The sequence below is a fragment of the Zosterops lateralis genome (assembly GCF_965231275.1).
Source record: "Zosterops lateralis genome assembly, chromosome: 3".
Taxonomy (NCBI): Eukaryota; Metazoa; Chordata; class Aves; order Passeriformes; family Zosteropidae; genus Zosterops; species Zosterops lateralis.
In genome coordinates, this window is record NC_139764.1 from 64,579,547 (window position 1) to 64,592,186 (window position 12,640).

General features: G+C 45.4%; 1 protein-coding gene across 1 annotated transcript in view; it reads right to left on the reverse strand.

Moving 5' to 3' along the window:
* Nucleotides 1-11,985, reverse strand: part of SLC35F1 (solute carrier family 35 member F1) — a gene marked incomplete at its 5' end in the record, with an annotated part of 230,146 nt that extends 218,161 nt beyond the window's left edge. Inside the window, one exon of the mRNA XM_083858510.1 lies at nucleotides 11,783-11,985. Within this exon, the coding sequence (XP_083714636.1) occupies nucleotides 11,783-11,985 (203 nt within the window). The remainder of the gene's footprint in view (nucleotides 1-11,782) is intronic.
* Nucleotides 11,986-12,640: the final 655 nt, after the last annotated feature.

Consider the following 12,640-nt stretch of genomic DNA (forward strand, 5'->3'; position numbering starts at 1 on the left):
TGAGACCAAACAGTCTCTGCAATTCTCTTCTTGAGAGTTACAGAATATTTCTGGTCCATGCAGAGGAAGGAAGGACATTATCCCCAAGCAGCACTGGAGCTGTGATGGGAATAGAAATGCCAGTGTTAGGACTGTCTGAAGACTTGTCCCTCCCTGCCATCAGTGCTGTCTACCAGTCCTGAATTGCAGCAGAGGGGGAGGTGATCGAACAGCTTTCTTACTCCATATTTCTTCTGCACCTCACTTCTTTTACTTCCCACCATGAGCTTTCAACATCTCAAGCTCTGCAAGGAAGCAAATGAGCTCCACATCATTACCCATTTCAACTGGTCCTTGCAACTGCTCCTCAGCCAAGCTCTGCTGCTTCTGAAAGATAAACGCTTGCATGGCCACTGCTCAAAGGAAGACATGCAAATACACCACATTTGGCAGGCACCTTAGTATAAGTTACATTTGTACCTTTGTTCCCCCTCCTGCTTTGGGCCTGCCACACAGAACAGCAGCCAAAATGCATCTCAGAGATTAGGCCTGGTCTCAGAGCCCTAATTATGCACACCTAAGTTACTGCTACACCCAATGACTGTAGTGTGATCATGACTCATTTGAAGCTTAATGCATGGCATTTTGTTCAAACAGGTGCCCACATAAATGGAAAAAATAATCATTAAGGACAAAGAAGAAAGACAAATTTTAAATTGTTGGAGTGTAATGCTTCGCAATATGTGGCAGCTAAATACTCTTGAGTGTAACAGTGTTTTGGATGTCAGTAAGAACATTCATAAATGAGAAAAGAAATTGGTATTGATTCTGTGGGCTCATGTCTCAATACATCTATAGGTTGTAATGTAGAGATAAATCTAATAAATTAATCTAGCTAAGTAGTAATAAGTTCCATTAACACAGTAATGCATACCAAATCAATATGTATGGACAATTTCAGACATCAAATTTAACAGAAATTCTTCTACAAGTTAGAATGTGCTAGAATTAATTTATTTATAATGGGAAGTTGATTTTAGGTAACAAAAAGATCTCACATGCTTACATATAGTCAGAGACAGAATTTTTCAAGTGAATTACTAAGGAATTACTTGGTGTCTTAGACTCAAGTAACCTCTCTAGAGCAGGAGCAACTCAATCACAGAGATTTTGCTTGGTTAATTTACATCTAATGTAACTCTTTAATTTCTGCCAACCCTTCAACCACCATCATGGCACTGCATCTTACCTTGACCACTCTGCCTCAGTCCTTGAGTGTATTTCTGCTACTGCACAGTTGTTCTGCTGTCACCATTATGTTTAAATGAGAGAAAACTTGGAATTTTCTTTTTCAATGCCAGTAAGGGGTGCCTTCATACATGTATGATAACCATCACATCACCTTGCCCCTGTGCTTCTAGATTAAATCCTCCAAATGTTCTGGAATCTACTGAATGTCTTTGAAGACATGAGTCTCCCACCGCAGACTGGACCCAAAAAGAAATCCCTTAAGTGTACTGTCAAAAAAAATATGCTAGTGAGCACCAGCAAAAAGCAAAGCAGCTTTGGCAAGAATGTGAGGAAGCAGCAATGGAACAAGGTCTCCAGCACCACTACAGGTGCTGTCTGCTCTGGGACAAGCTGGACAGCACTTCTGCAAATGCTGAAAATCCGTTTTCTACAAAGTGTCCCACTAAGCACATCAGATACCTGACAGCAGAGGTCAGGTATCAAAATCTGACTGGAAGTTACCTGTGCATGTCTGGTAGGTTATGCAGGAATAGAAGTGCCCTGGGGTGACTTTATGCTGCTGAATTGTATCCCCACTTGTCTGTTTAGCCCAGAAATAAGTTTTGTGCCTTTAAAACTAGACCTGAGAGGGAAGGGGGGTAGAAGGAAAAACATTGGATTTTCTTTCGTGGCTGTATTCAAAAACATGGAGATGAGAGCTTCAGCTCTCTCTCTCAGTGGGTGTTGTCTGCAGCACGGACAGCAGGAGAGAGCTCTCCTTTGCCTTTAGTTAGTTTTTTTAGCTAGCTGAGGCAGAGAAGTTCCCCAGACTGTGGCTTTTTCTTTTCCTGCAACTCTCCAAACCTGCTCTGGACCGAAAATTCAGAAAAAACACTGGGAGCTCATGATCCAGGATGCTGCACTTCAGTGTTGGAGAGACTGAGAGACACTCAGTGAGCCAAGGAACAGCCACAGAGGACTCTTTCTGAACTACAGAAAGACTTTCTGAATTTGCCATCTCTTCAGAACAGTGAGAGGTTTTATTATTTAATATTATGATTTTTTTTTACACATGTGAATACTTTGCTCATTAAATTAACAAATTTTTCCACTTTTCTCCAAGGAGGTTTATCCCCTGAACAAGTGGAGGGAAGGGCCACTGAATTTTGCACATTAGGGAATCATCCCTTTGGAAGTTCCCTTCCAAATTTGTCCCAAACCAAGACAAGGCAGCATTACAATTGATCATTACTTGTATTTGGGTGATGGCTTTTTCCCCATTATATGGGATGAAACTTGGAAACTTTTTCTGCCTAAGGGTACTTAATCCTCATACTCAGCCTGATGAAAATTATATCTACAACACTGAAGTTTTACTTCCTTCAAGTATCAATCTCATATCCATTAAAAAATTTTCCAGCTCCCTGCTCAACTCTTCCCATCCTACTTGCTATTTTCTGTCCTTTCTCACTTTCAATCTACCCAGGACAATCCCTACAGATCTCAATATACTGACAGCAGGGAGTTAAAAAAAATACATTCAAAGGCATTTCATGTCTGTAGTAGCAGCAGCAGAGAGAGAAAAGGAAAGCAGCAACAGGAAAGAAACCCTTAGTTTCATTACAGCACTCAACTTCAAGTAAGAAGATATTTCAGAAGGCAAATTGCCCAGGTCAGGCTGCAGAAGCCACCAGAAATACAGAGCTGTTTAAACGCCATAAAATACCAGAGCTTAAAATAACCACAAGGTAATAATTTAATTTTAATAAGTATTTTCTAGCATTTGTTTCACCATCATAGGGCAAAAAACCCCCAAAAGATCCAAGCAGAATAAAATTGCACCCTGGGAAAGCCACAGAGCTACCTGGGTAGACAAAGACTGAAATCTTGATAAAAAACAGAAAGCATCAGACAGATTACAGCTTATCCCTTAGCCCTCCTTGGAGCATTTGGCCCCTACCTTTCAGTGACTCACTTCAGGCCTCCTCTTGAAGAGTTAGACATCTACCTCCTCTCTTCAAAAAAACAGGAGAGAGAATTCCCCCCACTTCTACCTTGCAGCCACCACTCTTTTCAGCCCAGCTCAACTCCCTCAAACTTCCTCCTCCCTTGAAAAGCTCTGAGATAGCAACCTTAAGACTACATTAAGGATCAGAATTTTCGTTATTAGGCTGGAGAGATCCAGGAGTGGAGCTGTGGAGCTCTCTTCTGCTTCAAAGAGGTGATGAAGAGGTACCAGAGCAGGAACAGATTCTGGCATCTCCCTCTCACAATGTCAACGGCTTCTTCTCTATTTCACTAAAGAGGGAGAAAGATTTACACCCCTCTTAACTCATATTCCATCTCTACCAAATGGAAAGCAGAAAAGGCCAACTCCCATCAAAAAACACTTGCCAGATGAGAAAACTAATGAGAATAAATGTGGCACAGAAGACAGCACCCTTTTAAAATCAGGGCAGCCGAATTACATACAGTGAAGTTTCTGCACACTCCTTTGACGAATGAACACCAAAGAGGACTAAGTAAACTAATGGCTATCAGTATAAATGTTTCAAATTTTGTTTTCATTCCATTATCAGCTAATACCAGCTTACAGGTTGAAATGAACACTAGGGTTATGGTCTTGCCACTGGACATAAATTACTTAATTTATCTGTATCAGAGATGCAGCGATCTGTTTCAAGCATAGCATGTTTTTTTGTAAATTAATACCTTGAAGCCTGAAATGCCTTGGAAGATGAGCTGGGAGGGGGAAAAAAGCACCTTCTAGTTGTAAACTTTTAAATTTCAAAATTTCTCATGTTTTACATTAAGACAAAACCATGACTTTTTGAGGTTCTTCATCCCAAGGGTACCTCACAGTACATGTGCTCATAGCAGCCTTCAAGGATGCAGGCAAGCAGAGTTAAACATGGTCTCCTACATAAGCACTCCTATCACCAGATTACCATGAAGTCTTACTTGCTCTCCAACCAAAAAAAAAAAAACGTATGGACATAAGAAACCTTATTAAACATGCAGTCTTGAGAAAGACCGATCTTTCTTGACAAGGTTTTGACTCATCTACATTTTCTGTTAGGAAAAAAAAAAAAGTTATAGCAAAAGAGAAAATTCACTATCCAGCTCTGAAATTCCACAGGTTGCCACAGGTCAGACCTCTCTGGAGGTGGAGGGTGACCTCTCATATTTCATGGAGAACAGGCAGTGTAAGGAAGCAAAGGTGACCACCACACCAAAGGGAATCTGAAATTATGGACTGAAGTTACTGTATCAGCTACAAACAGAAGACTGACTTAATAAGGGCCCCTGTTTTTCACTGTGGAGCCTGCATGGCATTATTTGTGGACAGACTTTTCTGGTGAGATCAAGGGTCACCCACCTCCTCTAGGAAATGACCTGGTCATCCCTGCGTGCCATGGCACACCCCAGAAAGCCGACACACTCCTTGCAGATGTATGTACAGTGTTGCTGTACCGGTGCACTCACCCTGCATGGCCAGGCTGTGGGGACACTCCCTCCTGCACTGAGGGAAAGGCGATGCATGCGAGTCAAACCTGCTACCTCAATCGTTTGGTGTCTCTGAGAAAAATGACTGAGAGTGAATGTGTATTGAAGAAATGTTTCCTTAAATCACCAGAGAAACCAAGTCGGAGAAAGCTGAAAGACGAACTTCCAAACTTGAAGTGTTTTCAGTAAAAATCTCAGCTAGATGGATGACAGACATAAATAAACACAGGCAGTATAGTAGGCAGTTCACAACATGAATCTCAGAATCACCAACACTTACACGCTTTACAGTCATAGCAATTTATGAGTCCCCATACAGCTGTTCTTGCAACAGGTGATTTCAGCTGAGTTTGAGCTCAGCTCACAAGCCTTTGTGCATGAGACTTTTGTTGTTGTTGGGCTTGGGGGCTGATTTTTTGTAGTTATTAATGTCAAGGTTCTTCAGCAACTTCTTTTTCCTAAGCTTTCGTGGTAATTAGCCCTAATCAGTATTCAAGTGGTAATCTGTTAGGCTATCTGCTGATTTAAAGGAAGGGAACACCTCACTAATAGCCCCAGTGTTTCCCCCTGCCAGCAGAAACAACCCTGATAAGGACAGAGACTCCAGCCATCCCCAAAGAGACAGAGCCACAAAGAGCCCTTCTGATCGCTGCTGGCATCTGGCCTTCCCCTCATTAGCACATTAAAGCTGCTCTGTCCATCCCATAAGAGCCACTCTGTCCATTCCTCCCGCTTTCTCTATGGAGCCATTTATGGTGCTGCTCCTTTGAAACCCCCCTAGTTCAAGAGGCAGTAACCCCTTCCCAAAGCCCACAGCACAGCCAGTGTCAAAAATTCCCACTTACAGACAGGCACCCAGTAAGTAGTGGCATTTTGAATGTCATAGGTAGACAGAAGACACCCACATATTCTGCCTTGCCCAATTGCCCCTCCTAGGGAAAGTCTTTTCCCACTCAGTATGGGGACTGTCGGGTTTGGATTACAGTGCGCTTACGATATCACATCACTTCAAACAATTCCTACTTCAGAACAGGACCAGCAAGGCTTGTATCTCTTAAAGTGCAAATTCTCAGGAGCAAAAACAAGGCAAGAGGGACAAAGCCTCCCAGTCCTGGCTTCTAAACCTGTTAGGAAACAACACTCAGACACTTTGAAACCAAACTTGGTCAGATTTTCAGTGCACACTACATCAGAAACATGCTTTTTGTACTTTAGCTGATCTTCACTCTTAAATCAAAGCATTTTGAGTGTACTGTGGCATGCCAATAAGTAAGTGTGCACTCACTGAAATAAGTTGGTTTGAGAAGAGCATCTTTTTCTCCCATTTTACTGGCATCTCCCTAATCATAGGGAACACAGCTAATTTGCAAAGTTGTTTGCTTACAAAATGGCAATTACAAGTAAGCTAATGAGAAAAGGAAAGAATGGACAATTTTTCATCACTTCATTTCTTTATCCTCTGCCAGGACGCTTTCCTACATGCAGACATGACCTTCCCACTTCCTCAGCCAAAAAGAATAATACTAACAGGCTCAAGAAAGCCAACCTAGTTGCTTTATCTATGCTCTGATCTCATTTTCTTTGACTTACTTCAGAATGGTATAAATATTTTTACCTAAAAGGAGAACTGTGGCTATCTGAATTGAGCTCAGGTTCATTTTTCTATAGTCACTGTTATTCTGGGTGGACTTTGAGGAGCTATTTGTACTTTTTAAGAATAAAAATCCCAAAGGACGCAAATTCTTTTGTTTTGAAGAAGAAAGCAAAGCAACTGAAGGTCATGAATACTCACTCTTTTTTTGGATTCAAAAATGGTATGTTTGATCCTTGACTTGCTTTTCATTAATGAAAAATGCCATAAATTATTTGGTTTGTTTGCCTCTCTGATCAGTCAACTGAAAGACATTTTTGCTTTGGGGCAATGAAACACATCATCTCAATTTTATTATTATTCAGCTCCAAGTTCTTTTTAGTGCCTAAAATCCCTATGTGTGATTTATTATGCAGGTACATGTTACTAGAAAAAAACCCACACTGGTTATAGCTTTTGATACTTGCTGTGCCATTTAAACAGCTCCCATCTCTGAAGAGTTAGTAGCTTTGACACACGGTTCGAATTCAAAGTTAGTCAGCTAGTGGGCCAAACTCTTCCTCAACTCCAGTATCAGGGAGGAACTGGGCCTGTAACACACTAAAAAATCAAAAGTTCTACTGAGACTGAACCCAAACAGATGAGCTTTCTTTCAAAAATAATCTAAATTGCTTTTCTTCAAATAATTTTTGTTCAATACATCACTGCCTAATTTAATGAATTATACTTATTAGAAACATTTTTTTCTTCCTTTTCCTAAGACAAGAATTAGACTACAGACTGGCTTTATGCATAAGGCTGCAATTTATTTGACAAAGTAAATAAGTCAGCAAAGAATCAGAGAAAGTCACACTGCTCCATGGACAACTTCTGCAATTCATTACTGCAGAGAACATAACTACAAAGCTATTTAAAAGATGAGATGAGACTGAATGGCTGAAATAAACTCTTGTTCCATTTTCTGATTCAAGCTGAGTATGTCTCTAATATTCTGATATGATTTTTAGGAAACTTCTGAGAAATACAAAGTACCATTCAGCAACTGCCAGCAAGAAAAAGCCCATGAAGACAACCTTGAAACAGCAAGATAAGGCACAGCCAGACTTTATAACTCGTATTCCTTAAGGAAGCACTAAAAGCTGGATGTGGGTAAACACAGAAAAACGCATGAGGCATCCAGCTTTCTAAAAAAGTCCTTGTCAAGGAAAGCACTACAATAGCAGTGTCTTAGACATTTCTCTGGAGACCTGAGCTCATTGACACAGCTATGGTATTTTTTGTTTCTAGGAATAATTTCATTTACTTAGCTAAAATAACTTTGCCATAGTAACTACAGATATTAACTTATTTTGCTTGCAGAAACCTCATTTTCCCTTCCTGTTCTGCTGCCCAGGACTGCAGAGATAATGTCCCTGTATAAACAGGTATCTCACTTGTTGACTTTCATTTAGAGACCTTTTGCAAGAATCCCCCAAAGAGATTACTTGGCAACCTGCTCCCTCTGTGTTTCAGCAATGTTTATTGTCTATCCAGTTCCTTCCAAGAAGTGATAAACCATGTTCCCAACATGAGATCAACCTGTAAATTAGTTCAAAAGGTTTCAGGGGCCACAGGAGAATCTGCCAGGTGAGCCTCTGCCCTTCAGATCACCCAGGAAATGCAAGAAAGGGAGACAAGCTGTCTCTTGTGCTGGAACAGAGCCAGATGGAGCGAGCTGGGACCCACCAACAGGTATCTCAAATATTTTGGCTTCACAGAAGTTTGGGGAAGCAAGCAATCAAGCAGCCATCATTATTCTTGCTCTTCTCTGCAACATAGCAGGGCACAGTCAGTCAGGGACACCTGCTCAACAGATGTCACAAGGAAGGCACCAGGCAGGGCCCTGCAGATGGGATTTATGGACCACAGGTATGAGTCACAGGTCCAGGAACTCATCTGCAGCACATTTCCCCTTAATACAACAGCAGCTCAAAGCCATCCTCTCCCAGCTCAGAACCACTGAATCATTAAGGTTGGAAAAGACCTCCAAGATCCTGGAGTCCAACCATTAAACCACATCCCTAAGCACCACAACTACTTCAAGGATAACAGCAAATTTTATCCTGTTGCAACAGGTCCTGTTCACCATCACTGGCAGCCCAGAATTTATACACAAACTATTCCAGTAAATCCCATAATTGTGCTGAACATTTCCAGTCCTTCATAATTCTAACCATTCGCTCTTGTGTTCTAATTTCTTTCCACTTTTTTGTTATGGACAACTTTTTACAGAGTGCAGTGTTTGCTGTGGTCACTGTAATAGACTTCTATAGGCAATCAACTCTGCCTTCAGTGTGTTCTCTCTCAAATACCCTGCAGGGGTTGTTCCAGTGTTTCATTATTACCTTGGGATCTACTGAGTGAACAGAAAGGAGAGGTTGGAAGGTGAAGTTAAAATAAGCTTCCATAGCTTGTAAAACAATTTTAATTTGCTTTAATTGTTTAATTTTAATTCCTGAATTGCCATGGAAGGGAATTCGGGAATCAGCAAGTGCCTGGGTAACCAAACTACTACAAAGAAAGTGAGAAAGAAACAATAATCAGTTTCTGCCAGTGTCTATGTCCTTTCTCCTGATGTCTTATTTCCTCCTTGACCACACCAGACTCTGTCCCTTCCCTGGGCACAGACTTCTTAGCAGGGCTTCTTGTGACAGGACAAGAGTTTTAAATTAAAAGATTGGATATACGGAAGAAATTTTTTTATGATGAGGTTGGTGAAACTCTGAAAGAGGTTGCCCAGAAATGTGGTAGATGCCTCATCCCTGGAAACAATCAGGGTCAAGTTGGAGGTGAATCTGAACAATCTGATATAGTTGAAGATGTTCCTGCTGATGGCAGCAGGAGCTGGATTAGGTGACGTTTAAAGGTCCCTCCCAACCCAAACAATTCTATGATTCCATCAACCATAAGCAGTTTTCTGGCAGCCCCAGTTGTTGTCAACCTTTTTATTTTGACATCTGCCTGAAGATCCCCTACTTTGTGTAGCAGAAAACAGAAGCGCAATGAATCAGTCAGGAACCTTCCATTAATGGGGCTCAAGCAAATGGTGCACACAAAGTATAGATTGCACAGAGAAAGTGTTACCCTCTTCTGAGAGAAAAACAATTGGAAAAGCCAGTGGTTGGCTGGCTGGGGTCTTTTACTTCTTTAGAGATATGGCATACATATTTCTTTCCCATGTGTATTTGCAGGGTATTGTTTCCATAGAGGATGAAAATATAAACATTGTGTCAGAATTCATTTTACTGTATCAACAGAAATACTGATGAAAGCTGTGATGTTACATGGAAACTGATGTTTCCATGTGAAGTTGAAAGAAACTTCAGGAAATCCAACTTTTGAAAAATTTCCATTGATACACAATGTGGGATTGGCTAAGAATTAAAACATCTCAGTAACATGTCTTCTCCTTCTCCAGAAACCACATAAATTTGGAAAATATTTGCTCTTATTTCATGTTTGAGGAGGAGATAAGAACGCAATCACGAAAAAGTGACTTAGGCTGCTCTTCTGGGCTATGGGAGTTCTCATTTCTAGATTCAAGTTTAAGAATCAGGGCAGATTTGAATTTTGGTCACCAGAGCAAATTTCTACCCTTTCCCACCCCTCCCCCTCCCCCTAAAAAAAAAGGAGAAAAAAAAAAAAACAAACCATCCACAAAACAAACAAAACCAACCAACCAACCAACCAACCAAACAAACAAACAAACAAACAAAAAAAAAAAAAAAAAAAAAAAAAAAAAAAAAAAAAAAAAAAAACACGAATCACAACCTGGCTATTCTCATTTCAATCATACAATCACATATAAAGAACAATAAATATTGATTTGACATTTTATCTACAGCTCAGTCATATATATGAATAAGCATGGTAACTGTTTAAATTGTATGAATTAATCCAACACCTCCTAGCCATGGAGACTGTGAACAATTTGATGACTCCCCAGAGGTCATTATTACCCCCCCTGCACAGGAGAGCCTATTGCTTTTGCATCTGATCTCTTCACTACATCTTCATATTTCTCTTGATGCCCCTGGGAAAACATCTTTTCTCTAGTGTCTTGTTTCAGGACCAACACACACAGCTCAGGATGACCAAGCAGAAGGAGGGTGAGGTTTGCAAGCTCAGGACGCCTAAGATGACACGGACTGTTGGGTTGAGGAATTGACTCAATCTTACAATATGGAGAGCTGCAAAATGCGTGTGTACAGGAAAATGTGTAACTGATTTGAGGCAGCTCTTACTTGTTTCAACTTCTTTCCAACCCTTGTCATGCTCAAATAACAAAAGATAAGTATTTCCTCTGTCACTGAAGCTATGGGGAATCCTCCTGGAATAGCAGCAGCTACTCAACTGCGTTTTGTAGGGATGTTCTGAGAGCAAATAGCTTCATGTATTTTTAACAATGTAACACTTGCAGGAATTGTAATTTTTTAATATTTAAAAGCTTAATCTTCAAACCTAACACACCCATTTAGAACAGCTGAGTCCAGTAGCTTGTCCATCAGAAACTAAAGCCGGGACAATGAGGCCGAGGCTGGTACACACCATCCCATTGCTGCAACAGCTCTGTTTAGCAAGTGAGAGTCATTAGGCAGAAGTGATGGCTCCAGCTGCCTTTTCAGACAGGAGCTCCTTCTGGAGAAGAGCAACCCGTTATGCACTGGATGGACTCTGTTTTGTAGTGAAACCTTCTGCCTTGATCAAACGCAGTGCAAAAGAAACAACCGGCAGAGAGGGGAGCGTAAAGGATTAACTAAGATGGTTCCAGCGTTTCTTGTGCCTTCGGTGAAATAACCTACTCCCAGTGCCCTGCAGTTTTCCCGTCTTTGCACTGAGCGCTCTGAGCCACAGGCAGGGGCGAGGGGAGCGGCTCGGGGGGACGCGACCCGCTGGGAACGGGCAAAGATCCCCCAGGACGCCACTGGCACCCCGGAGCATCGGGCCGCGCCCGGCGGGACCCCGGGGCCGCCCCTTCCCCGCCGCCCGCGCTCCAACTTCCCCGGCGCTCCTCGGCCGCGGGCGGGCTGCGGCACCGGGGCTGTCCGCTCCCTCCTCCCGCCCCCCGGGTGTCCGCGACGGGCCGGGAGAGCGGGGGCTCCGGGGGAGGCTGTGCCCTGGACACGGCAGGTGCCACCGGCGAGGCGGGCACGGCTGAGGGCTCCCGCCGCCGCCTCGGAGGCGACAATGGCCCGGGGGAGGCTCCGCTCCCTGCCCGCCGGGGCTTCTGTGGGGAAAGGCGCTGCCAGCCCAGCCCAGCCTGGCCCGGCCGAGCCGAGCCGAGCCGAGCCGAGCCCGGGCAGCCGCCTCCGTGCCCTCCGCTCCAGCCCTCCGAGCCCTCCGAGCCGGGCCGGGGCCCCTCCGACGGCCCTGGGGACTGCGCGCCCCGGGCGAGCGGCACCGCGCCGTGAGCCCCGCTCCATCCCCCGGCCTCACCTGTTCAGCACTTTCCTGATCCTCTGGCGCACGCTGGAGGAGGGCGCGGAGATGCCGCTCCTGCCGCCGCCGCTGCCGCCCTCCGCCGGCAGGTTCTCGATGGTGGCCACGACATGGCTGGGCTGCGGCGGGTGGTGCGGCGGCGGCGGCGGCTGCGGCGGCGAGGGGCGGCGGTGGTGGCGGTGGCGCTCGGGGGAGAGCATCGCGGCGGGGCTGCGCCTCAGCGGAGAGCGGGGCGCATCCCGGCGGGGGGCGGCGGGCGCTGCTGCCGCCGGCGCGGGCTCCCTGGGCTTCCGGGCAGCTCGGACCCTCGCCCGCTCCTCCCTCACTGGGCTGCCATGCGGCGAGGGGCGGGATGCTGCCGCCGCCGCCGCCGGCGAGTGCCGCTCACGGCCGACGAAGTGGCAGCAGTTTGGCGACCCTCCTCCTCCTCCTCCTCCTCCTCCCACACCCCCCGCGCCCAGCCGGTGCCTCCCCCCGGCGGAGCCGCCGCCGCTGCTCCGCCTCGCTCCCCTTTGTTCCCGCTGGCCGCCGCCCCGCGCTCCCCCGGCGCACGGCCCGGCACGGCGCGGAGCCCCGGATTCCCCCGATCCCCCGGATTCCCCGGAGCCCCCGGGAGCCCGGAGCGCCGCCGGCCGAGCCCCGAGCCCTGCGCGCCGCGGAGCCGCCAGGGGGAGCCCGCAGCGCCGGCAGCGCCCCCGAGCCCCCCGGGACCCCGCGCCGGGACCCCCGGACAGACCCCGGACCCCCCCCGAGGGCTCTGCCTGCCGGGTCAGCTGAGCCCCCCGAGCCGCGCCAGCGGGGCCCCCAAATGTGCCCCGTTAAATGCTCATCTTTTTCTTTGCGGTGTTTAGTTGG